At 42.7% G+C, this 25,338-nt stretch overlaps 1 protein-coding gene across 4 annotated transcripts in view; it reads right to left on the reverse strand.

The window, feature by feature from the left end:
• Positions 1–4,313: 4,313 nt before the first annotated feature.
• Positions 4,314–25,338, reverse strand: part of URGCP (upregulator of cell proliferation) — a 33,117-nt gene continuing 12,092 nt past the window's right edge. The window contains exons 2-5 of one of the 4 annotated variants that reach the window (XM_059879493.1): positions 21,309–21,379; positions 13,164–13,214; positions 12,895–12,933; positions 4,314–9,849 (exon numbers count right to left, since the gene is read on the reverse strand). In XM_059879493.1, coding sequence (XP_059735476.1) covers positions 7,256–9,849; positions 12,895–12,933; positions 13,164–13,197 — 2,667 coding nt within the window. In that variant the 5' untranslated portion in view covers positions 13,198–13,214; positions 21,309–21,379 and the 3' untranslated portion in view covers positions 4,314–7,255. 4 annotated transcript variants of the gene reach the window in all.

Raw genomic sequence — 25,338 nt, forward strand, 5'->3', positions numbered from 1 at the left:
CCGCCTCCTCGGAGCAGTGTTCTCAGAGCTACTGCGCTGCTGTCTCCCAGGCTCAGGGTCCTAAACATTCCCACCAAATAAAACAACTATTTACAGGTTGTAACTAATATTTTTTAGTTGACAGGGTTCAGGGACACAGACTGCAATGTAAAAATAAGCAGGGTAAAAGAAATATTGTTCAATACAGGGAATATAAAAAGTTTTTAATTTTATAATAACTTTAAATTAAGCAAAATCTATAAAAAATATTGAATTATTAATATTGTTGTACACTTGCCTGGAAAATCCCATGGATGGAGGAGCCTGATGGGCTGCAGTCCATGGGGTCGCTAAGAGTCAGACATGACTGAGCGACTTCACTTTCACTTTTCACTTTCAAGCATTGGAGAAGGAAATGGCAACCCACTCCAGAGTTCTTGCCTGGAGAATCCCAGGGACGGGGGAGCCTGGTGGGCTGCCGTCTCTGGGGTCGCACAGAGTTGGACACGACTGAAGTGACTTAGTTTAGTTTTTTAGTTTAGCACCTAATATAATATTGTACACTAATATTAATAAATTAGCTGTAACTTAAACTTAAAAATCACCCAAGTCTTCAAGGATGGGTTATGCAGAGGGTAAGTTTTCAATTAGCTGTAACTTAAACTTAAAAATCATCCAAGTCTTCAAGGATGCGTTATGCAGAGGGTAGGTTTTCACATCTGACCATACCCTAGGATCTGGTCCTTGAGGAAGGGAAGTTTTAAAGGAGAAAGGACTGATGGTCAGAAAATTCTTGAAGATATTATAGAACCTGGTCTACTCAGCATTGCCAAAGCATTGCCATTGTAATTATATCCAGAAATTGTCAGAGGGGAAAATATCAACACTGGATATCTTAGTTCAGAATTCAACATAGTAATGGAAAAAACACAGACTCTGGATTCAGATATAACAATTTTTGTACAACTGAGCCTCAGTTCCATAATCCATATAATTGGTTTTGTTAATAATACCACCTCATAGTGCTGTTATTGGTACTGTTAGGGTGAATCATGTGAAGTTGCTACCGTTTGACCATTTTGACTTAAATCATTCACCTAATGCTGCTTAAAACTGCTGTGCTTTCCCATGGGAGGGAGGACTAGATTATCATGTGTGTGGAAGGGAAACAGAGGCAAAGGCAAACGGTGAGCTGCCTCAGACGACACGGGGAGGTTTGGAGGGGACTCTTGGCTTCAGTGCAGTCCATTTTCCATGATCACGTTTCCTCTGACCATTGGGAGCTGGCTTCTCCAAAAAGGGACAACGTCTTTCAAGCCCACTTTACTAGGAACATTTTATTTCTAAAATGTTTAACTGTGGCCTCCAGCTGTTCTGCATATTGAATAAGGGGACAGAATAGGACTGAGATGTTCTTCAATCACAATATTTTTCAAATATAAGAAATTTCAACTTTAACTGAAGGACTTTTTTAAGCTGATAGTATTTTTTTCTTTTAAAAGTTTCCATAAAGTTTGGTAATTTATATTTTGGTAAATTTTTGAAAAGTGAAAGTTGCTCAATCATGTCTGACTCTCTGCAACCCCATGAACTGCAGTCCATGGAACTCTCCAGGCCATAATACTGGAGTGGGTAGACTTTCCCTTCTCCAGGGGACCTTCCCAACCCAGGGATTAAACTGTGTCTCCAGCATTGCAGGTGGATTATTTACCAGCTGAGCCACAAGAGAAGCATTTTTAAATCTCCAAAGTGGTGAGGCACGTGGGATCTGGTAGATATAGATCAGGTAGAACTACAACTTCCTGGCTTGTAAATTTTGGCAAGTGACTTGACCTTCCTGAGTCTCAGTTTCTCTTATCTATAAAATGAGGACAATGATGGTTGTTGTGAAATTCACATTGTAAAATGCCTGACGGAGTGAGCAGCTAATAAATATTTTGTTGTTATTGTTGTTGTTGTTTAAATAATAAAGTCCCTGGTATCTATTATCCTCTTAGAGAAATGAACCAGCCATTGAGGGTTCATGAGAATTCACTGAAATACCACCTTCACCCAAGGAAAGGCCTGGTTTTCCATCAAGGTGACAATGGCCTGGACTTCACAGCAGAAGGCAGTGCTGTCCAGCCGAGCAGGAGCTATTGTGCTTGGGGTTCAAGTTTTGCCACTGTTCCTTATGCCTGAGAGTCTCCCAGGAATTCCAAACTGATCCAGACCATTTGCTACCTTTTGTTTATTATCTTTATTTTATACTATGCCTTGTTGCAAAAAGGGATTCAGCTGGTTCCTTGAAAGGGGGTGGGGGAGGAGGGGGGATCACATAAATGTGTTTGCATGATTTAAACAACTTAAAGGTACATTTTAATACATTAGCATGAACTTACATTGTTTTAGATCACCAAGAGAAATAATTTAGTAGGATATTTATTTTTCTGTAATTTCCATTTAACAAAACACTAACGGTGTTTTTATGTACTTTGCTTCTCCCATCAATCCTAGAAAGGAGGCAGTATTGTCCAGGTTTTGCAGATCAGAAGATGGAAGCTCAGAGACTCCTCTGAGGTTACAGAACTAGCAAAGGGTAGCGGACTTCTTGTTCCAAAGCATGTGCTCATTCCGTATCTGGGGTTCCACTGCATCACTGAGTGGGGGTGAGTGTTCAGAACCATAGAGAATGGACGAATGGCCCATGTGTCTGTGGTTGGGCACAGAGTGCTCAGGATTGGCCCTGGGGGACTCCCTTGCTGGGAGTCCAGACCAGAACCCTGGGGAGACAAGGGTGTCCGGCTGTTTATTCTCACAGGTGAGCGCCTTTGCTCTCCTCATGGTAGCCAGGAGGATCCAGATTCCCCTATTTACTCTCAGAGCAGCGATTCTCCACCCTGACTGCATATTAGAGCCCACTGGACCCCATACCACAAGGACAGTACTGGGCAGAGGAGTGGCAGCATTCCTTAGATGATCCCAATTTACAGCCCAGGTTGAGAAACAGCATCCTCAACTCCAGGTTTATGTGAAAGACCCTCGGAACCTGAGACCCCTTTGCAGGAGAGGGACATTAGATGCTTCTTACAACCCTTTCCTACCACCAGTCTTGTGAGACCATCACAGCTCTTATTCTGAGGGGACTAGAAAAAGGAGGGGGCTGCTGTGTGGTCTGGACTTTTTTTTGAAGATGGTCTGTTCGGTGGGTCCAGTGTAGCCCAAAGGCTGACTTGTATCAAAGGATAGAGCAGTGGCTAGGCTGTGGGGTGGCACTGTGTGAGAAAGAGACTCTGCATAGCACAGCACAGCCTAGAACAGTGTTTGTTTCCTAGAACTCACAAGAATGCACCCTCTGGGAGAGGTGTCTTAGGCAGAGACGTCTGCAATCCTGTTGGCTGTGGGGTCATGGAGACAGCTCCACTCATGTTGATTCTCCTCACAAGATGGACTTGTTCTAATTCAGAACTGCTGATACTTTAAATTTTGTAACCCTATGGTTTTTGTGTCACTGTTGGTAATTCATTTTCTGCTAATAACCAACCCATTCACCAAGAGAATCCCAGAGGTTCTCACGACCTCTCTTCTGTGAATTATGCCAAACAACCACTGAAACCAAATTAAAGCAGAGTCTTGAATTGTCTTCTCTCTTGCATAGGAAGCTGAAGGGGCCCTAATCCCATGTTTCCCCATGAGCCTCTACTCCTACCTCTCAACTCTCCTTCTGTTGAGGCACAAGAAGAGGGGTTACATCCAAAACTATCATTACTGACCAGCATTGCCATCCTGAGGAAGTCCAGTCTCTGATGGTGGAACCAATTAGAAACACCCTTTGCTACACTGGTAGCCTAAGCTAAAACAATCCTACTTCAGGACGCCTTGAAGTAGATGGATAGGAGTGGGCCTCATGTATGAAAGGCATTGAGACGTCACTCCCTGGTCCTTAGCTACTGTGCTAGACCTGGACACAAAAAAATAGGCTTGATATCCTTTCTTCTGATGGGGAGGGCAGAGAAGGAGACAAGTAAAAGGGGCTTAGACGAGGACCATGACCCCCTTAGGTGGTAGAGTGGAGGTGGGGCTGCCGTCAAAGCCATCCTAAAGAAGGGTCAGCCAGGACCAAGGAGAGGTGGACGGAGGCCCCAGACAGACAGCGTAGATGCAGCCATGGAGCCCAAGTGTGGGTGCTGTGGATGGGGGCTGGAAAGTCACAGAAGCCGGAGCAAGACCACCGTGGAGCTCTCTTTTGCGGCTCTGACTTACAGTGCTTGTAAGGCTGCATTCTGATATAATTTTGTTGAAATTTTAGGAACTCAGGATAGGTTTGTAGCAAAAATCATTTTTTCACTACTGACTCAGAAAGAAAGGATTTCTCTTGGGCTAATTCACATCTGAGGAGCTGGGGAGAGCTACCAGATCAGGTTTACACTGGCACAGATTTCTCAACAGTAGCCCTGCTAGACAATATGTTTCAGTAAATCTAAGATCACATCGTTTAGAAGACATCACTAATTAGAAGGAGAAAAGGCTGTAAATTAAGATATCACTAATCAATTACAAGATAAATCCTTTTTGGCCTGTTAAAATGAATTTGATGGAGAAGGCCGGCAGCTTCCTTTGCGTAAGTCTCATGGGCATGCAGACTGGTGTAGACACATCTTCAGGTGCCTTACTTGTTTGTGCACACAGACTGGCTCCTCCAAAACCAGCTTTTGTGCACTCACCACAGAGGAGGTGCTAGGAGTGACCTAAGGCTTAGAGACGTTGAATGACTCTGTTCAAGGGCCATGTAATTAGCAGGAAGCAAGGCCAAGTTCAAAACCAGACCTTGAGTTCCACATCCTACTTTCTGTCTCCAGAGAATGGGGCAGGCGTTCTGTGCCCAATCTTAAGACTCATAGGCCCATTTACTCCAAGATCATTGACATGGTTTATGTTTTCATCAAAGCACCTGATACCCTGTGAGCTGTCCACCCACCCATTCTTCTGAGACACTCTCACATTACAAAGCTGGGCTCTAAAGACATTACTGCCCAGTAGCCCTACAGCAAGTCCCATGACCTCTCAGACCCTAAAGATGTCTTCAGGTCTGATGCAGGGAGGCCTTCTGACTGTGGTGTACCCATGAATGGCTACAGTAGGCTGATGCTTAGTGTTCTGAGCTCCAGGACCAGGGTCACCTGTCTGAGCCACAGACCCCAACCCTAGCTGTGTCACTAGTTCTGGAAGTCTCTTGCTTGGGCCTAGGGCCTCCTCCCCTCTGTAATTTGCGATTTCAGGAAAATGAGGCCTCCAGGTGGGGACCAGGAACTTGTCTGTTCCCTGAACTCCTTCTACCAGACTTGGAAAGGGAGCCCTCCAGACTGGAACCCTTTCTTTAATGGCAGGCTCCTCAGCCCCCGTTCCAGAGCCCCAGGATGTTCCGCCTGCTGCCCCTGATGTTCAGAATGTGGTCCCTGTGCTCTGGGAGCCTGGCTCTGGATATGTGAAACAGAGGTTGGAAGAAGTGCTGGAACTCGGGGAACCTAGTCTTTTGCTAACAAATTTAGGAAAACCTTATCACTTCTGAGGGCTTCTCTTGTGGCTCAGATGGTAAAGAATCCACCTGCAATATGGGAGACTAGGGTTCAATTCCTGGATTGGGAAGATACCCTGGAGAAGGGATAGGCTACCCACTCCAGTATTCTGGCCTGGAGAATTACATGAACTCTACAGTAGGTGGGGTCACAAAGAGTTGGACATGACTTTCACATATCACTTCTGAAACTCAAAAGAGTTTCTAGTGCTCAGGCACTAAAAATTCATTTCTTCCTAGATCATTATATACACAAATAGTAAGATGTTGGTTTACCTGGAAATACCAAAACCTGTCCTTCCTTTTTCCCTCTTAGAGTCATGAAAACTACCCAGTTGCCTCTCTAGCACTTATAGGAATTTCACCCAGGACATTCCTGGGTCCCAAATTCAAGCACTGGAAATCTCTTTATGATGGATGAAAACCAATCAGTTCCTTTAAACATTGATTCAAGCTGTTCCAGCACAGACAGATTCCAGCTGGAGACTCACCAGAGGAAAAACTCCATGTTCTGGCTCATGGTGTCAAGTGGGCCATGGATGATGTCAGGGGTCTTGCCCTGGAGGCATGAAACTGGGGACACCCAAGGGGCCAGGCTCGGGTTCAGCCTGGAAGCTGTGGAAGTCTGGGGACAATAAGTGGTCACAAGCAGAGGTGCAGGGCAGAGGGCACCCGCTTCCTCATCAGCTCCTCACCCCTGATGCAGGTTTGCAGGCTGGATGAGCTGCTGAACTGCTCCAGGCCTCCTTTCCTAAAATGGGTAATGATGGAGCTATCATCACCATCACAGAGTTCCCGTGAAGATATTTAGTTCAGTTTTCTATTAATACCCTGAAGACTGGATCTCTGCTTAAAGAAAGGGGACATGATGGCATTTTTAAAGATGCTCTCCCAGGTGTCCACTATTTCAGATGTTCTAGTAAGCAACCCTCTAAGACGACACTGTGATCCTCTTTGAAGAAAAAGAAAAATCAAGGCACAGAGAGGAACCTGCCCATTACTTACCATTTGTGCATTCACTAATTTCATTCATTCAACACACATTTATTAAGTGCCTACAGTGTGTCAGGCTCTGGGGGTACAGATGTGGGTCATGTACTCTCAAGGAGCTCACAGGTCTAGGCAAGAGGCAAACATATGCACAGGTAAGACACTGCACATGTTGAGTGTTGTGGCGGAGGTGTAAACAAAGTGCTGTGGGTGCAACAGAACCAGCAGGAGCCCTCCTGGGGCACGGGCAGTCCATACATCGCGTGCACACAGCAGGCACTCCCTCAGTGGGCAGGACTGGGTCACCCATGCTGACGCTGAAGTTTGCTAGTTGGGAAGGCCTACCTGCTTCCTCAGGGCACCTTCCCAGCCCTATCCTGATTACTGTCTGCCTGGGCTGCAGTTTTCAGGAGCCACTCTCTGCTTCAGAGGCTAATGACAGAGAGTAGCTGTACAAAAGGCAAACCACCAGGGGCTGCAAAGTTCAGAGACAAAGAACACTTTACTGCTTGTGTCAACAGCTCCTGCCCCAGGTTGTTATACTCCTGAAAGCATCTCTGAGCTGGTCTGTGAGGTAACTTCCTTTCCTAACACTGTGTAGGCAACTCCAGACCCAGCCCCATTTTCACTTTTCTCCCCTCTCAGAAGCTGGGCACAGCCCCACGTGGACAGGCCCATCAGAACAGGTTGCCCAGAGGAGGCCTCTGGCAGCTGATCTTTTCTTTTGATGACTCACAGCCGTCTTACTAGCTCAATGAGCTGCTGAATGTTTTTATTTTGGTTGGACAGGCCATTCCTGATGTTTTCTAGCAGGCATCTCTTCAGTTCAAAAATGGCTTCACTGTACGCCAAGTTCACAGCGGCCATGGGAGGCACTCCATGCCATAAGCCAGGGATGTGCCAAATGTGCTGCTTCTCAGGGTCCCAAAAGGCCAGGTCAGCCAGCGTCTGGATCCCGTCACCCTGTTTCTCCATTTGCACTGTGGCTCTGCCCACATCACTGGGCTGGTCCAGAAGCTGCCTCCGATCTCTTGGCTTGGAGCCAAGGGCAGACACATCATGAAGGTTCTGGTGTACAAACTGATAGTTGGGCATGTGCCCTGTTTTTTCCAGCCTTAGAAATGCATGCAGAATAGCTGGTGGAATGTTCCTTGTTTCAGCTAAACTGACCACAGTGACATTGCTCAGCCCCATAATCAAAGTGGCCAGGGAAGCCTCCCGCTCAAACCTCTCCCCTGCCTCGGTCCGGACTCCAGCTATCAAGCCCCCAGAGTCTATTACCAGGATGTGATCACAGCCCAGGTCCTGGCTAAAGCTCTCGGCCACCTTAATGAGCTGCATGAAGGCCCCTCGAGGACCACGGCCCCTTCCTGTGACAAACCGCAGCCCGAACATGGTATTGAGAAGGGTGGACTTGCCCGTGCCTGGCACGCCAAGTGCTGACAGGACTACCAGGCGTGACCTCCTCTCCAGGCGGACGTGTAGCTCCTTCAGGAGCCCTGTGACCCAGCGCAAGGCGGGGCTTAGGGTGTTCCCATCGATCAGCTCCAGAGGAAGCCCCTTCAGCAGCAGCTCCAAGGCCAAGCCTGGGAAGTGGGCAAACCGCCTCTGCCCTGCTGGCAGCTTCCCTGCCTCCACAAGGCAGCTTTCGGCCTCGTAAAACTGTCCCATCTCCCGCAGGAAATGCTCCACCCCCAGGGGCTCAGGCCAGAATGGCTCACTGAAGTCCACGGCCCCACAGTGCTTTGGTCTCAGGGTAAAAATCATCTCTGGAGATGGTCTTGGCCTTGGCTGGGCCACCCGGGCCAGTCCCCACTCCATCCACTTCAGGAAATACTGCTTCTCCCCCAGGGAGGGGCTGCTGATGCCCGAGATGAACTCCTGGACCCCCCAGGAAGGGTCATGGTCATTCTGCTGCATTCGAAGTTCCAGTAACCGATGCCTCAGCTCAGCCCTGTACTTCTCAGGAGGGTCGCTGGCCCACTGGATCTGGCAGAGCTCCTTCTCCACCTGGGCCACCTTTCTCCAAGTTTCCCCCTGTAGCCTCAGCTCATCCCTGCGGTAGGCATCCAAGTCCTTGATTTTCCTGGTGATCTGCTCCATCCGGTCCTTTGCCCGCTGACACTCCTCACAGTCCTCATCGACCTTCAGCCCCAGCTTGCGGGCCGCGTTTGCCATGTCCTCCACGGATACCCTCCTGCAGGGGGACCGGGTCACATGTGTGATGATGGCGCGGACCCTACGCACAAAGCCTACACTGTCTGTGCTGCTGACCTTCACGAGGACGTGAGAGTGGTCCATCTTCAGCACAGGAATTAACCTGTTCAGAAATCTCAGGTTTGTGTTTCGTTTCCCACGGTAGGGACTCAGGATGAAGTAGTATTTTGTGGCTGACCCCTTCATGGAAGACAGCAATTTGTATTCCTTCTTACTGATGTTGTCAGTCAAGATGAATATGGCCGAAGAGATTTCTGTCAAGAGCTTGAACTGCAGCCAGTGAGACCCAATGTCACCTCTCAAGTTTAGGAAGGCCATGGGCTCTGGGAAAATGTCCAAGTCCTCCCTGCCACTGGGAAGAAACCAGGAAATTTCTACCAGCCCGTCTGCTATCTCCCGAGGGTTAGTGCCCAAGTTCAGATCCCGATGCCAGAAACAGTCCTGCTGCCTGTGGCCAGGGCTGAGTACGTCGTTGAGAAGCTGGGATTTAGAGTTGCTGCTGACCTCCATGCGCACAAAGGCGAAGGCAGGTGCTCGGGACAGGACCATGCTGTCTTCTCTGAAGCTTCCCATCACCCTTGGGGGCTGTGACCCCCATGTCCGCACAGTCCCCCTCATGGCCCACAACAGAAATGTGTGGTAGTGGTTTTCTGGGTCAGGCAAAATGAGAGGGAGTGCAAACTGGCAGAGAGACATTTTTGACACAATTTCCTGTTGCAGGAAACTATCAGAGGAAAGCAGAAGGGCACAGAGAAGGTCCAAGGGATTCACAGGTGTGTCGGGTGTTGGCAGCTCGGAGAAGGAATAGATGTCTGCTGAGATGTCCTCAGCCGTGTCCCAGTAGATGATCTCCTCTTCCATTTGGCTCTCCTTCTCCACAGGCCTGGTGTCCAGGGGAAGGTCCAGGACCATGGTGGTATTCCTGGCTTCAGCATTGAGGGCCTGCAGCTTCCTGAGGAAATTCCAGGGCAAGTCTTTGGGAGTCTGAGGAGCCCAGTTCTTCATGCTGTCACTGCTGATCTGTAAGGCGTCCTGGAGGCTGAGTTTCTGTGTTTGGTATGTCTCTAGTCCCAAAAGGAACAGCATTTCTTGTAGTCTGCTCCTCTCCTCTGTGGAGAGAAATGAAGATATAATTACATACTCTGCATGTCAGAGGATCCAGGTTAGAGGTGGGGAGGGAGAGCCGAACTCAGCAGGTAGGAGATGGCCTCCTTCAGAGCAAAATGCAGGCACCCCTAGGCCACCTGAGAACAAGACAAAGGTAACATCACCCACCCCAGACCCAAGTGTGGCCAGATACATGTGACATTAGAGACGAAAAAGAAAGGGATATCCAGGGGCTACTTTTAAGAATTGGGAGATTTTATGTAAAAAATTGGCTAGAGTGAGCAGCTATGCACTTGAGATGTGGAACACAGGCCTCATTCTCTGGCCATACCCCGCTCCCTTCAACATACTCCTGTGCTTCTGGCCCAGCAGTGGATTCCCTCACACTGTTACCAGGAACTTTCCACAGTGGACACAATCACTGATTCACTGTGGTTTTCTGGTTGATGTTCTTTTCTGTCTACAAACAAGCTGGAAATTTTGTAAAGGAAACAGGGAGTTACTCTTGGTACAGAGTAATAGCAATCACTTTTAAATAACATTTCTCCAAACTTGAAGCTGCTAGTATGGTTCTAAATTTTCACTGTATTAAAATATTTGGTAGAGATCATAAGTCTGTACTTATTTGTTCAGATTTTCAGCCATAACATCCAATAGAGTATGAATTCTTACAAGCACTAGATGCTCAGAACAGTAATGTCACCTGCAAAGGTTTCCTCCACCATCCCTGTTCTTGGCCACAGCATCTTACCAATTTTCATTGCATATAATTTACTGCATATAATTTGTTCAGTCGCCAAGTCATGTCCAACTCTTCGCGACCCCATGGACTGCAGCACACCGGGCTTCCATGTCCCTCACCATCTCCTGGAGTTTGCCCAAGTTCATGTCCATTGCATCAATGATGTCATACAACCATCTTATCCTCTGTCACCCTCTTCTCCTCCTGCCCTCAATCTTTCCCAGAATCAGAGTCTTTTCCAATGTGTTGGCTGTTCACATCAGGTGGCCAAAGAACTGGAGCTTCAGCTTCAACATCAGTCCTTCCAATGAGTATTCATGGTTGATTTCCTATAAGATTGACTGGCTTGATCTCTTTGCTTGAGAGTCCAGGGGACTCTCAAGAGTCTTCTCTAGTGCCACAGTTCAAGCATCAATTCTTCAGTGTTCTGCCTTCTTTATGGTCCAGCTCTCACAACCGTTCATGACTACTGGAAAGACCACAGCCTTGACTATACGGACCTTTGTCAGCAATGTGATGTTTTTGGTTTTTAACACACTGTCTAGGTTTGTCATAGCTTTCCTGCCAAGAAGCAGTTGTCTTCTAATTTTATGGCTGCAGATTTTAGAGCCCAAGAAGAGGAAATCTGTCACTGCTTCCACCTTTTCCCCTTCTATTTGCCATGAAGTGATGGGGCTAGATGCCATGATCTTAGTTGTTTTAACATTGAGTTTTAAGCCAAATTTTTCACTCTCCTCCTTCACCCTCATCAAGAGGCTCTTTAGTTCCTCTTCGCTTTCTGCCATTGGGAATCATCTGCATATCTGAGGTTGTTCATGTTTCTCCCGGCAATCTTGGTTCCAGCTTGTAATTCATCCAGCCCAGCATTTCACATGATATGCCCTGTGTATAAGTTAAATAAACAAGGTGACAATAAACAGCCTTGTCGTACTCCTTTCTCAATCAACCAGTCAGTTGTTCCATGTCTGGTTCTATCTGTTGCTTCTTGACACATACAGGTTTCTCGGGAAACAGGTAAGATGGTCTGGTATTCCCATCTCTTTAAGAGTTTTCCACAGTTTGTTATGATCCACACAGTCAAACGCGTTAGCATAGTCAATGAAACAGAGGTAGATGTTTTTCTGGAAACTCCCTTGCTTTCTCTATGATCCAGTGAATGTTGGCAATTTGATCTCTGGTTCCTGCCTTTTCTAAACCCAGTTTGGACATCTAGAAGTTCTCTGTTCATGTAATGCTGAAGTCTAGCATGCAAGACTTGGAACATAACCTTACTAGCAGGGGACATGCGTGCAATTGTCCAGTGGCTTGAACATTCTTTAGTATTGCCTTCTTGGGGATTGGGATGAGGATTTACCTTTTCCAGTCCTATGGCCATTGCTGGGTTTTCCAAATTTGCTGACATATCGAGGGCAGCACTTTGATAGCACTGCATATAATTAGAAAATTTTAAATGTTAAATATATTAACAAAACAAATAAACATAAATCCTGCTGAGCTCTAGGATTCTCTCCATTCTTTCCTTAAAAGAGGAAGCTATGCCTATGATGCTACGTTAGGTGCTGACAGAAACCACAGGAGGAACTGCAGGTGATCAGCCTTCTTCTTGTTCCCAGTAAGTTATATGATGGGATCAGGACCATGCCTGGGTGAAGAGCAGGACTCAAAGCACTCATTCCCCTGTAGGGATCCACTTGCTGCCTAATGTCTCTCTTCAGAAGCTCAGCCTTCCACAGGGGCTAACTGGCCATACCATCCCAGAGAGTCAAGAGCTGGTAAACTTGTTGCAGAAACAAAAGAACCACATGGGGAGAGACACCTTAGTAGAAATCCATCATATAAGTAACTTAATTTTCTGATTGTTGCCTGAATTAAAACCAGGGACATTGTTTTTCTTATCCAGGCATAGAATAACTTTTTTAAGCAGCATGTAGCTAAATGTGACAGGGAAAGCCAGAGCAAACAAACCTATTAATGTGTACACCCATGCCCAGTCCATGACCCTTGGCAGATCTATAAATGAAACCACCGGATCAGATGAATGACTCCCAAACTTGGATAAGCTTTAGAATCACTTTAGGAACTTGTTAAAAATAAGGTTTTTGAGCTTTATGTCCAAATATGCAAATTCATTATGTTACTCTGTATGGTAACAGCTCCCCAGGCGTTATTTTCCTGGCAGTATTATTAATGGCACATAAAGGATTAATGGACTAGCAGTGCTTTTGATGCAGTCAGGGGTTGAAACTATCAGCCCAGATGATGTTTTCCATCAATAACACAGACAGAGCAGAGAGATGAAACATACCTATTGGAAAGTCATTATCCTGAGCTTCATTTGGACCCTCTAAAAAAAAGCAAAGGAAAACGAAATATCAATCAAATCAGGGGGCTTGAATTGACACAAATTAATTTAGGCTAAACTTAGAACCCCCATTCTTTCTTACTAAGGTAGTAACTTCTCCCAATTGTTCAAAATCTAAAATCCCAGTTATTTTTTTCACTTTGCCTATCTTTGCCCATCACTTCCTTATCTCTTTCCCTAATCCAATCTGTTGCCAATCCTGTAATTTCTACCTCCATAATGAAACTCGCAGTCATCTCCTTCCATTTCTCTCCATTCCAAATCTGGAAGAAAAAAACATATATACACATTTAGTTTCATCAGCAACTTAGGACCTTTCTACCAGAAAATTCAAGTGAAGATACAATGTTTATTTTGAGTACTATTATTGGTTTCAGTTTTTCCTATGTAAATTTGCTTACAATCCCAAATAGGACACAAAGTAGTAATAACCACACACACAAGATAATGATTTGCTCTAGGATTATCAGTCCAAAAGCACAGGCCACAAAAAATACATAAACTGGACTTCATCAAAGTAAAATTCTCTATGCATCAAAGAACATTCTCAAGAAAGTGAAAGACCACCTATGAATGTGGAAAATATGTGCAAATCATATGTGATTAGATCTAGTATCTGGAATATGTAAACAAGTACAACTTCACAACAAAAAAAGACACACACAAAAAAACCTCAATTGAAAAGTGGAATATTCAAAGAAGTTGAATAGACATTTCTCCAAAAAAATATACAAATGATCACAAGAACATAAAATGATGCTCAACATCATCAGTCACAAGGGAAATCAAATCAAAACCACAGGGAGATAGCGCTGCACACCTGTTAGGATGGTGACTTTAAAAAAGGATGGAAAATCGCAAGCATTGACAGGATGGGGGGAAATCAGAACCCTTGTACATTTCTGGTAGGACTTTAAGCGGTGCAGCTGTTGGGAAAACAATTTGGCTATTCCTCAAACAGTTAAACACAGAATTACCATTTGATTCAGTAATTCCACTCTGAGGTATCTGCCTAGAAGAACTTAAAACTGGGACTCAAACAAGTACATGTACATGCATGTTCATAGCATGATTACTCACAATAGCCAAAAGGTGGAAACCAAATAGCCAAACGTCCACTTGACAAATGAATAGATAAACAAAATGCAGTCTAACCATACAATAGCATATGATTCAACCCGAAAAAGGAGCAACGTGGAGGAACTCCAAAACACTATGCTAGGTGAAAAAAAAAACAACAACACAAAAGGGCACATATTGTATGACTTCATTTATAGGAAAATACTTAACATAAATGTAAACAAAGACTTAACACAGATTGGTGGTCCAGCCTGGAAATTGGGAGGAGAGATGGTAGAAACTGCTCAAGGGGTACAGAGTTTTACTTTCAAGTGATGGAAATGTTTTGGAAATTAATAGATAAGAAGTTGTGATTTCATAAGTTTATGAATGTACTAAATGTCATAGAATTGTTCACCATAAAACACTTTTTTCCTTCAGTATTTTTCCGTTTTTAAAAATTGTGTTAAAATACACGTAACATAAAATTTACTATTTTGGCGGGGTCGGAGGGGCATGCCATACAGCTGAGAGGATCTTAGTTTCTGGACTATGGAGTGAACCCAGGCCCTGGGAAGTGAAAGCGCAAAGTCCTAACCACTGGACCACCAGGGACTCTTGAGAGTCCCTTGGACTGCAAGGAGATCCAACCAGTCCATCCTACTGGAGATCAGTTCTGAGTGTTCATGGGCAGGACTGACACTGAGGCTGAAACTCCAATACTTTGGCCATCTAATTGAGGGCAGGAGGAGAAGGGGATGACAGAGAATGAGATGGTTGGATGGCATCACCGACTCAATGGACATGGGTTTGGGTAGACTCCAGGTGTTGGTGATGGACAGGAGGCCTGGCATGCTGAGGTTCATGGGGTTGCAAAGAGTCGGACACAACTGAGTGACTGAACTGAACTGAACTGAACTGATAGATATGTATAATCCTATTACTGTTTTCTTAATTGTTTTGGGTTTATTTTCTGTAGGTCTTTTCCTACTCTTGTGTTTCCTGCCTAGAGAAGTGCTTTTAGCATTTGTTGTAAAGCTGGTTTGGTGGTGCTGAATTCTCTTAACTTTTGCTTGTCTTGGAAAGCTTTTGATTTCTCCATCAAATCTGAAGGAGAGTCTTGCTGGGTAGAGGAAGTATTCTTGGTTGTAGTACTTCCCTTTCATCAGTTTAAATAAATCATGCCATTCCCTTCTGGCTCGTAGAGTTTCTGCTTAGAAATCAGCTGATAGCCTGATGGGAGTTCCCTGTATGTTATTTGTTGTTTTTCCCTTGTTGCTTTTAATATTTTGTCTTGTCTTTAATTTTTGTCAGTTTGATTAGTCTGTGTCTTGGTGTGTTCCTCCTTGGGGTTTTACTTTCTACGACTCTGTCTTTCCTGGACTTGGCTGACTATTTCCTTTCCCATGTTTGGGATGTTTTCAGCTATTATCTCTTCAAATATTTTCCCAGGTCCTTTCTCTTTCTCTTCGTGCCCCTCTTACTGTCTCACTGCAGCTTCTTGTTTGTCTTAGGATGTGCGGTATCTTTTTTTGGTGGTTTCCAGCATCCTCCTTTTGATGGTTGTTCAACAGCTAGTTGCAATTTTGGTGCTCCCATGGGAGGAGATACACGCACATCCTTCTACTCCACCATCTTGAACTGGAATCTATTAGTTTTCTATTCTCTATTTCATTGATTTCTGCTCTAATCTTTTATTATTTCTTTCTTTGTGTGAGTTTTGCATTTAGCTTGTTTTTCTTTTCCTGTTACAACTTAAAGTTGTAAAGTTAGTCTGTTTATATGGGATGTTTCTTGTTTTTAACATGAGCATTTATAAATTTCCCCTTAGTACCACTTTGGATGCAGTCCGTAAGTGTTAATATGATGTGTTTATATTTTCATTCATGTCTTCTTAACTATTTTTTAAATTTCTTTGTGATTTTGTCTTTGATCCATTGGTTGTTTGAAAGGACATTATTAGGTCTCCAAAATTTTGTGAATTCTCCAGGTTGTTATTGATTTCTAACTTTATCTCAATGGTCAAAGAAGATACTTTGTATGATATCTTCTAGAAACCACTGACACTTACTTTGTGGCCCTATATATGGTCTATCCATATATCTATATATGGATATCCTATATCCAGTTGAGAAGAATGTGTATGCTGTTGTTGTTGCTGGCCGGGGGAGGGGGGTGTTCTGCATATGTCTCTTAGATCTAGTAGGTTTATTGTGTTGTTGAAGGCCTCTATTTCCTCACTTATCTTCTGTCTGGTTGTTCTATCCATTATTCTGAGTGGGGTATTGGAATCCACAACTATTACTGTAGAACCGTCTATTTTCTCCTTCAGTTCTCTCAGGTTTTGCTTTTTATATTTTGATGGTCTGACATTACATAAATGCTTATAATTGTTATATATTCTTGCTATATTGAAATGTTTGTTAACATGTAATGTCCTTCTCTTTCTCTTGTAGTTGATTTTTACTTAAAGCCTATTTCATCTGAAATTAGTATAGCCACTGAAGTTCTCTTTTGATAATTATTTGCACATTCTCCATCTTTTTACTTTTACAAGTTGTCTTTGGATCTCAAAAGTGAGTCTCTTATGCTGCTGCTAAATCGCTTCAGTCATGTCCGACTCTGTGCGACCCCATAGATGGCAGCCCACCAGGCTCCCCTGTCCCTGGGATTCTCCAGGCAAGAACACTGGAGTGGGTTGCCATTTCCTTCTCCAAAGCATGAAAGTGAAAAGTGAAAGTGAAGTCACTCAGTCGTGTCCGACCCTCAATGATCTCATGGACTGCAGCCTTCCAGGCTCCTCCATCCACGGGATTTTCCAGGAAAGAGTTAGGTCATGTGTTTTTATCAATTCTGCCAATCTCTGGTTTTTGATGGGAGAGTTTAATCCACTTACATTTAAAGTAATTAATGATAAGGAGGCACTTATTTCTGTCATTGTGCTATATCTTTATGTCCCTCATTTCCTGCATTCCTATCTTCTTTTGTGTCTATTTTTTGGTAGTGAAATGTTTAAATTCCTTCTTGATTCCCTTTTGTGTATATTCTATAACAATTTCCTTTGTGATTGCCATGGGGATTACATTTAGTCTCCTAAGTTTATAACATTCTAATTTGAATTTATACTAATTTAATGTCAACAACATATATATTCTAATTGTTTACACACTGTAAAACCAAAAACCCCTTTTGTTTTTTGATATCACAAAATTACATCTTTATATAATGTGTGCCCCTAAACATAAACTAATAACTCTTCAAATGTATTACTCTCCTGAATTACATACAGAACAAGATTTGGAATTACAAATCAATGTTACAGTAATGCTAGCTATCATATTAATTTTTAATTTAAATATATTGGTCTCTTACATCACATAGAAAACAAAAACTGCAGTTACAAACAACTGTTACAATAATACTAACTATATAATTGCCCATGTATCTACTTTACTGAGATCTTTATTTCTCATACAGCATAAGGTTACTGTCTAATGAATGTCCATTCTCTTTGCAGCACTCCCTTAAGCACTTCTTTTAGGAATAACTAGTGGTCTCAAACTCCCTCAGCTTTTGTTCATCTGGGAATGTCTTGATTTCTCCCTCATTTCTGAAGCACAATTTTGCTGGATATATGAATCCTGGTTGACAGTTTTTTTAAACACTTTGACTATATTTTCTGGCCTTCAAAGTTTCTAATGAGAAATCTGCAGATTATCTCTTTGAAAATCACTTGTAGTGACTTATCACTTGCTGCTTTCAAGATTTCTTCTTTTTCTTTGTATTATGTGTCTTGGTGTAGGTCTCTCTGAATTCATTTTACTTGGAGTTCACTGAGCTTTTTGGATGATTACATACACATCTTTCTTTAGATTCAGCAAGTTTCAGCCATTATTTCTTCAAATATTCTCTCTGCTTCTTTCTCTTCGCCTTCTGAGTCTCCTACAATGAGTATCTTGGTCCTTTTGATGGTGTCAAACAGGCTCTGTCTGCTTTTATTCAATCTTTTCTCTTTCTGTTCCTCAGCTTTGATAATTTCCACTGTCCGATCTTCAAGTTCACTAATTCATTCTTCCGTCTGCCAAGTCTGCCTTTGAATCCTGCTCGTGAATTTTTCATTTCAGTTGTTGTACTCTTCAGCTCTAGAACTTGTTTTGGCTTATTTTTAGGTTTTCTATTTCTTTATTGATATTCACCTTCTGTTCACTCACCATTCTCCTGACTTTCTCCATATCCTCCTTTAGTTCTTCTAGCATCTTTAGGATTGTTGTTTTAAAGTCTGTCTAATATATCTGCCACAAAGTCTTTTGAGGGACAGATTTTGTTGATATATTTTTCCTTTTGAATGGACCACATATTCCTATTTTTTTCTATGCTTTCTGATGTTTTTGTTGAACACCTTTGAATCTAATAATGTGCTAATTATGGAAATCAGATTATTTCCCCTTACTCAGGGTTTGCTATGGTTATTTTTTTATTGTTTGTTTTTGATTGCAGTTGGCTGTTGCTGTGCTGAGATTCAGCTTAAGATGTAAACTTAAAGTCTTCTCTAAAGCAGAGACATTACTTTGCCAACAAAGGTCCGTCTAGTCGAGGCTATGGTTTTTCCAGTGGTCGTGTATGGATGTGAGAGTTGGACTGTGAAGAAAGCTGAGCGCTGAAGAATTGATGCTTTTGAACTGTGGTGTTGGAGAAGACTCTTGAGGGTCCCTTGGACTGCAAGGAGATCCAACCAGTCCATTCTGAAGGAGATCAGCCCTAGGATTTCTTTGGAAGGAATAATACTAAAGCTGAAACTCCAGTACTTTGGCCACCTCATGCGAAGAGTTGACTCATTGGAAAAGACTCTGACGCTGGGAGGGATTGGGGACAGGAGGAGAAGGAGACGACAGAGGATGAGATGGCTGGATGGCATCACTGACTTGATGGATGTGAGTCTGAGTGAACTCCGGGAGTTGGTGATGGACAGGGAGGCCTGGAGTTCTGCGATTCATGGGGTCACAAAGAGTCGGACACAACTGAGCGACTGAACTGAACTGAACTGATCTTTTTTGAGCATTTTCCTGGGAATGCACAGTTATTTTCTAATTTTTCCCAGATATGCAGTTGTTTTTGAATGTTCTACTCTTTAATGTGTGGCTTACAAAATAGAAATAAGCAAATAATGATAGATGGGAAGGTGTTGATCTTTTGATTCTCCCTGTAAGGCCCTTCAGCCAGAGGGGGAGGGGCTCGCAACAATGTTTGGAGTTCTGACAATTGCTGTCCCCCTCTTTGCCTTCAGTTCTGTGATCAGAAACAGCAATCAGCAATTAGAGCACAGATACTGGATATTTAGAGGATGGGTTTTTTTTGCTCACCCTGGATCTCACATGCTGTGTCAAGTTACTCCAAGACCATGTACACAGTTGCCTGCCACTTGGCTGTGGGTAGAGATGGGTAACTGCTACTGTATTAAGAGCTGAAACTGACCAAAATTAACTGCAGTTTACCCTCTAATTCTTCCCCTGGAAGTTGGAAGCCTCCATCAGACTGCAGAGTCCCAGAGTAATTACATCAGATTCTGCCAGCACAACTGCTGTCCAGGTGAGGAGAGGTATTCCTGGCATATCTTGCTATGCCATCTTCCAGAATTCTCTTCAATGATTTAAATAATTTTTTTAAAGAAAAAGTTATGAAGTAATTAGAGTCCTCAGACTTGAGATAAAGCAAAAGCAAATATATTCTATAGGATAATTATATAAAGCACAAACCAAGCAAAATTAATCTAAGCTTTTAGAAGTCTAAAGAGTGGTTATGTCTGGCAAAGGCATGGTAGGAAGTGATTAGAAGGTGGACTTCTTAGGTAATGTTTTTGTTTAGCTTCTTCTCCTGGATGCTGGCTAACATAGGTCAGTCTTTGTGAAACTTTATGAAGCTATGTACTTACAATATGGGCTCTTTTCCATATTTATATTATACTTCAATACAACTTTTTTTTTAATCTTATATGTTGAAAAGCTTGCTTTAGGTCTAATATGCTTAAGAGGAATTCACATGCCTCAGGCATGTGAAGAAGAAATTTTTTTTAATAATTACAAAAGCCTTATTCACTGGGAAGATAGAATTTTGGAGAAGGGCTAGAACATCTCTGACCCTCAGTTTCCTCAAATGAAACAAAGGGCTGATAATGACTATCTTATGAGGCTGTTGTAAAGAACTAAATAGGGCAACCTAGCTGGCACCCCACTCCAGTACTCTTGCCTGGAAAATCCCATGGATGGAGGAGCCTGGTAGGCTGCAGCCCATGGGGTTGTGAAGAGTCGGACACGACTGAGCGACTTTCCTTTCACTTTTCACTTTCATGCATTGGAGAAGGAAATGGCAACCCACTCCAGTGTTCTTGCCTGGACAATCCCAGGGACGGGGGAGCCTGGTGGGCTGCCGTCTATGGGATCACACATAGTCAGACATGACTGAAGTGACTTAGGAGCAGCAGTAGCTCACAATAAGCCAGTAAGGCCACTGCTTTTCCCCAGCCCACCCTGAAATTTTCTTTCCCGATTTTATATAGCACTGCCTGCCAATAGATTGCCTTGTTCTCTATCTACACTGTTAAACATGCAGTCACTAGCTGTATGGCTACTGAGCACTTGACATATGGCTAGTGTGATTGTGGAACTGGATTTTTAATTTTATTTAATTTTAAATGTGTGCCTAGTGGCTAATGAATAGTACAATTCAAGGTCTGGAGAAACTGAAGGGCTTTGAGCAATTATTGCTTGATCTCAGCTTTGCTTAGCCTTGAGCAACTGACCATGAACTCCCACAATGCCTACCTTCTAGAACTTAAGTTCCCAAAAGACTAGGATTTTTGGTTATTGCATTCACTATTGTTTCTTATATTCACAATCCCTACAATAAAACCAACACATGGTAAATAGTCAACAAATATTTGTTTGAATGGATAAAATAAAATTTGATTAACCCAAACTTATTTGCATATTTTTGTAGGGTTATTTCTGCATAACACTATTAATATCCAATAGGACGCATTCATTTTGAGGAGCACCAAATTAATAAAAGATAGATCCAAAATGGGGGCTTCCCTGGGTTGGGAAAATCTCCTGGAAAAGAGAATGGCTACCCACTCCAATATTCTTGCCTGGAGAATTTCATGGAAAGAGGAGCCTGGCAAGCTCCTTATGCTTACTTATTTTTGAGGTCCATGATCCTGCCCAGTATGATTCTGGAATCCAGAATCCCAATGGGACAGAAGAAATGGATTTGCTTCAGGGTGGGCCCAAGCCCAACTTTACCTGCAATGGCCACAGCTGTTCGTCTCTCAGAAGCTTTTATTTCTGATGTTACTTCTCCCAAATCTGAGTGTCTGAAACAATTTCAGAAGAAAATTATTATTAAATTAATGAAATGCCACTTTCACCTATCAAATTGGATGCACATCAAAATCTCTTAAGAAGCCTTTAAAAAGTACAAATCCTGGTCACACTCTAGATCCTCAAAACTAGAATCTCAAAGCCAGGCCCATATGTGTCTAGAAAAACCAGCACTCAAAAACTGTGGAACAGAGCAAACAGCCATCCAGAAAAGCATTAAAAAAAAAAAAAAAAAAATATATATATATATATATATATATATCCTTTGACCAGTAAGTCCACTTCTATCCTACTGAAACAATTAAAATTTAGTTACAAATATGTTGATGCCAAGTGGATAAAAGATAGATTTTCATTCTTTTACACTATTATGTGAAAAATTGGACATCTTTTAAATCAAAGTCCAATAACAGGAATTATGGTACAGTCTTATTGTGCAATCATTAAAAAATATTCTATGGATCTCATTTTGTGGAAAAAAAAGATGTTGTATGATATGGAATGATGTTAATGATATTTTCATTGGTTGGGAAAAGCCAGGTTACAGAAGAGTATGTAGAGTCTGATTACTATTTAATAAAACTGTCTTTTTATCTAAAGGTGTATACAGGGAGATCTAGAAGGATGTTCATCAAAAGTTAATAGTGTGGGCAGGGAGGGATGATCCTGAATTAATTTAAGTAGCCTTGATAAGTCTAATCTATTTAAGAATAAACTATTTAAGGTATATTATAGGAATGATTAAATGTGTTCATTTTGTCAGAAGTCAGGGTTCCATTGTTGAAGAAAGGGCACACAAATAAAGAATGAAGGAAGTTAGAAAAAGAATTCACAGAGGTACACTGGGATTGGAGGTACTGGTATGCACTCGTGATTTCTACATGCATGTCCGTGTATCTGTGTACACATGCATACATTTCCTAGCTCTGTCCATTGAAAAGGCCTGAAGCAAAGACACTACAATATTAGTGAGCATACCAAGTACCTTTCAATATCACACCACACTAAAAGCTATCAGGTCTCCTTGGAGGAATTAGAGAGTCCAGGGCTGGAGCAGCAAAAGAACAAGATGAGCCTGAGCATTTTATTTCTGAAGACTAAAAGTGCAAGTGAAAGTCACTGAGTTGTGTCCGACTTTTTGTGACCCCATGTACTATACAGTCCATGGAATTCTCTAGGTCAGAATACTGGAGTGGGTAGCCATTCCCCTTCTCCAGCGGATCTTCCTGACCCAGGAATTGAACTGGGGTCTCCTGCGTTGCAGGCTAATTCTTTACCAGCTGAGCTAACAGAGAATCCCTCTGAAAACTAGGAAGTACTCGAAAAAAAAAATGCTGGGGTACGTCACAGGACACAGAAGCCACCTTGAAGGGGCTCCCACTACCAAGTGTTAGTCAGTTTGAGCATGAATATAATTAAATACAGTAATCAATTTAAAACCATTGAAAAACAGGTATTAGTGAGTCCGTATAGATAACAAACAGATAAACAAATGGCAGGGGGAGGAAATGAGGGCTCTTGCTTATAACAGAATGCTAATGTGGACGGTGCTGCAGGTAGCACAGCATGACTTTTAGAATTATCCTAATAAAGAATGGTTCAAGCTAGAAACACCAATGAATGCCAGTTCTGGCAAGAGAATGTTGACAGGGAGTAAGATATTTGCCCAGGCCCAAAATGTTTCCTCACAGATTGCTTATTAGGTGCCAGGAGGAAAAAAGAAAAAAAACTAGCAATTATACTTGACAGGGTAAGCAAAGCCAGTGAACATGGGGATAGAGAGCTGTATGTGCCTCCAGCTGCGGTACCCTGAGGAAGTACACACCATCACCTATGCAGCACTCTGGCTGAGACTGTAGAACCTTGATGTAATCATAAGGACAAACCCAAAATGAAATGTATTGTGACAGGGGAAAAAAATATTATCACAAAGTATGAACGTCTTGGGCTTCCCTGGTGGCTCAGCAGTCAAGAGCCCGCCTGTGATGAGGGCGACCCGGGTTTGATCCCTGGGTTGGGAAGAGCCCCTGGAGAAGGGAATGGCAACCCACTCCAGTATTCTTGCCCAGAGAATTCCATGGACAGAGGACCCTGAAGAATGGGGCTCCTCTACAGTCCATAGGGTCACACAGAGTTGGACACGACTAAACAACAACAATGAATGTCTGAAAAGAAAAAAAAAAATTATTGAGGAACTTTCCAGATTAAGGGTGCTACAGAGATAAGGAAAAAATGTAGTAACTACCCCTGGACTGGATCTTAAACCAGAAGGAGACATTTTGTGATCTATTGACTAAATTGAAATATAGATGCTATCCATGTCACATTTACTGATGTTGATAACTGGTACTGTGGTTATGTAAGAGAATATCTCTACTCTTAGGAAATAAGGTACTGAAGAATTTAGGAATAAAGGGTAATGATACATGCAAGTTAGTTTCTAACTTTTTCTTAACTTCTGGTTAAGAAAAAAGTATATATGTATGTATTTATGTGTGTGTGTATACACATGCATACCCATAGAACGATAAATGGGAATGGTAAATGAGCTAAAAGATTAAGAATAGGAGACTCTGTATGAGGTGCCTTTTTAATTTTGTAACTTATTTCTAAGTAGAAGTTATTTCCAAACAAAATGTGTTCAAGTTAATAGTGTTAGTTATTTGTGGGTAGTATGATATCAGTTTATTTTGTCTTATTTGAATTTTTTAAATAGAAGAGGCACATACTGATTTAATAAAGCTAAATGAGCTATTAAAGTAATGCTATTACTCAGGGTCAGGGTGAGAACTGTATGTGTGTCTGCCCCAAGAAAACTTGTAATCTGCTGCCCCTTCAAACCAATGTTTTTCCAAGAGTGTAAAACACTGTGGCAGGCCCCCTTAGAGACAAGTAATCTAGCTCCATTTAATTCATCAGCAAAACAAATGTTTTGTGTTAATGAAATTCATCCTCCTAGAGGAAAGAAGGATTTCAGGACCATTGGTTATTATCCCAGCATGTTCCTTGAAGGTCTCATCTTCAGCCCTCTCTGAAAAGAGTTCTGGTAACCCCAGTGGTTACTGTGTTCACAGCTGTTTTAGCCATTTTAACAGTGCACTGTGTGTGTGCTCAGTTGTGTCCAACTCTTTGTGACACCAGGGACTATATAGTCTACCAGGCTCCTCTGTCCATGGAATTTTCAGGCAAGAACACTGGAGTGGATTGCTATTTCCTACTCCAGGTTATCATTGCAGAGTACTAGGCAACTCTCTAACTAAATCTGATCCTATTGCTGACAAAAATGGAGGTTTTCATTGTCTTTGCTTCATTTTTCTGAAAAGAACATATATAGCTTTTGTAAAAAGAATAAAAAATTAACCATGACTGGTTAAAAATAGTTTTCCAGAGGGGAAGAAGCAGGCCTGTCATGGCGGTGACATGGAGCCCTGTGCTGAGACACAGGGAGGACAAGGGCAGAGGACAGGAAGTTCCACCGAGGGTGTTCCCTGGCCTCTTCCCCCTGCACACAGGCTTTCAGGACACTCGTCAGAACTTACCAAGACAGGAACTTAACTTCAGCCCTTTCTTCTCCATGCAAGAGGTAGAAGACAAGAGTGTAATTATCACAGGGACAACCCTGAATTTGTGCCCATTTCTAAAAATATACATATAAATCTCTTCTTTTTTCTCATCAAAGAACTTCACATCTAACTGAGTCTCTGTGTTTCAACTGGAAGCAGAGCCAAGTCTTGCAAGAGAGAGCAGCAGCAGAATCACACCTTTGTCTCATGCATTTTAGTTTACAACTCTCCTTTCAATGATTGCACGGCCTGAATTATATTCCCCCAAATTCCTATAGTGAAACCATAACCCCCTATGAAACCATATTTGGATATATGACCTTTAGAGGAGTAATTACTGTTGAATGAAGTCACCAGGGTAAGGCACTGATGTGACGGGATTGGTGTCC

This window comes from Bos taurus, chromosome 22 (assembly GCF_002263795.3).
Source record: "Bos taurus isolate L1 Dominette 01449 registration number 42190680 breed Hereford chromosome 22, ARS-UCD2.0, whole genome shotgun sequence".
Taxonomy (NCBI): domain Eukaryota; kingdom Metazoa; phylum Chordata; class Mammalia; order Artiodactyla; family Bovidae; genus Bos; species Bos taurus.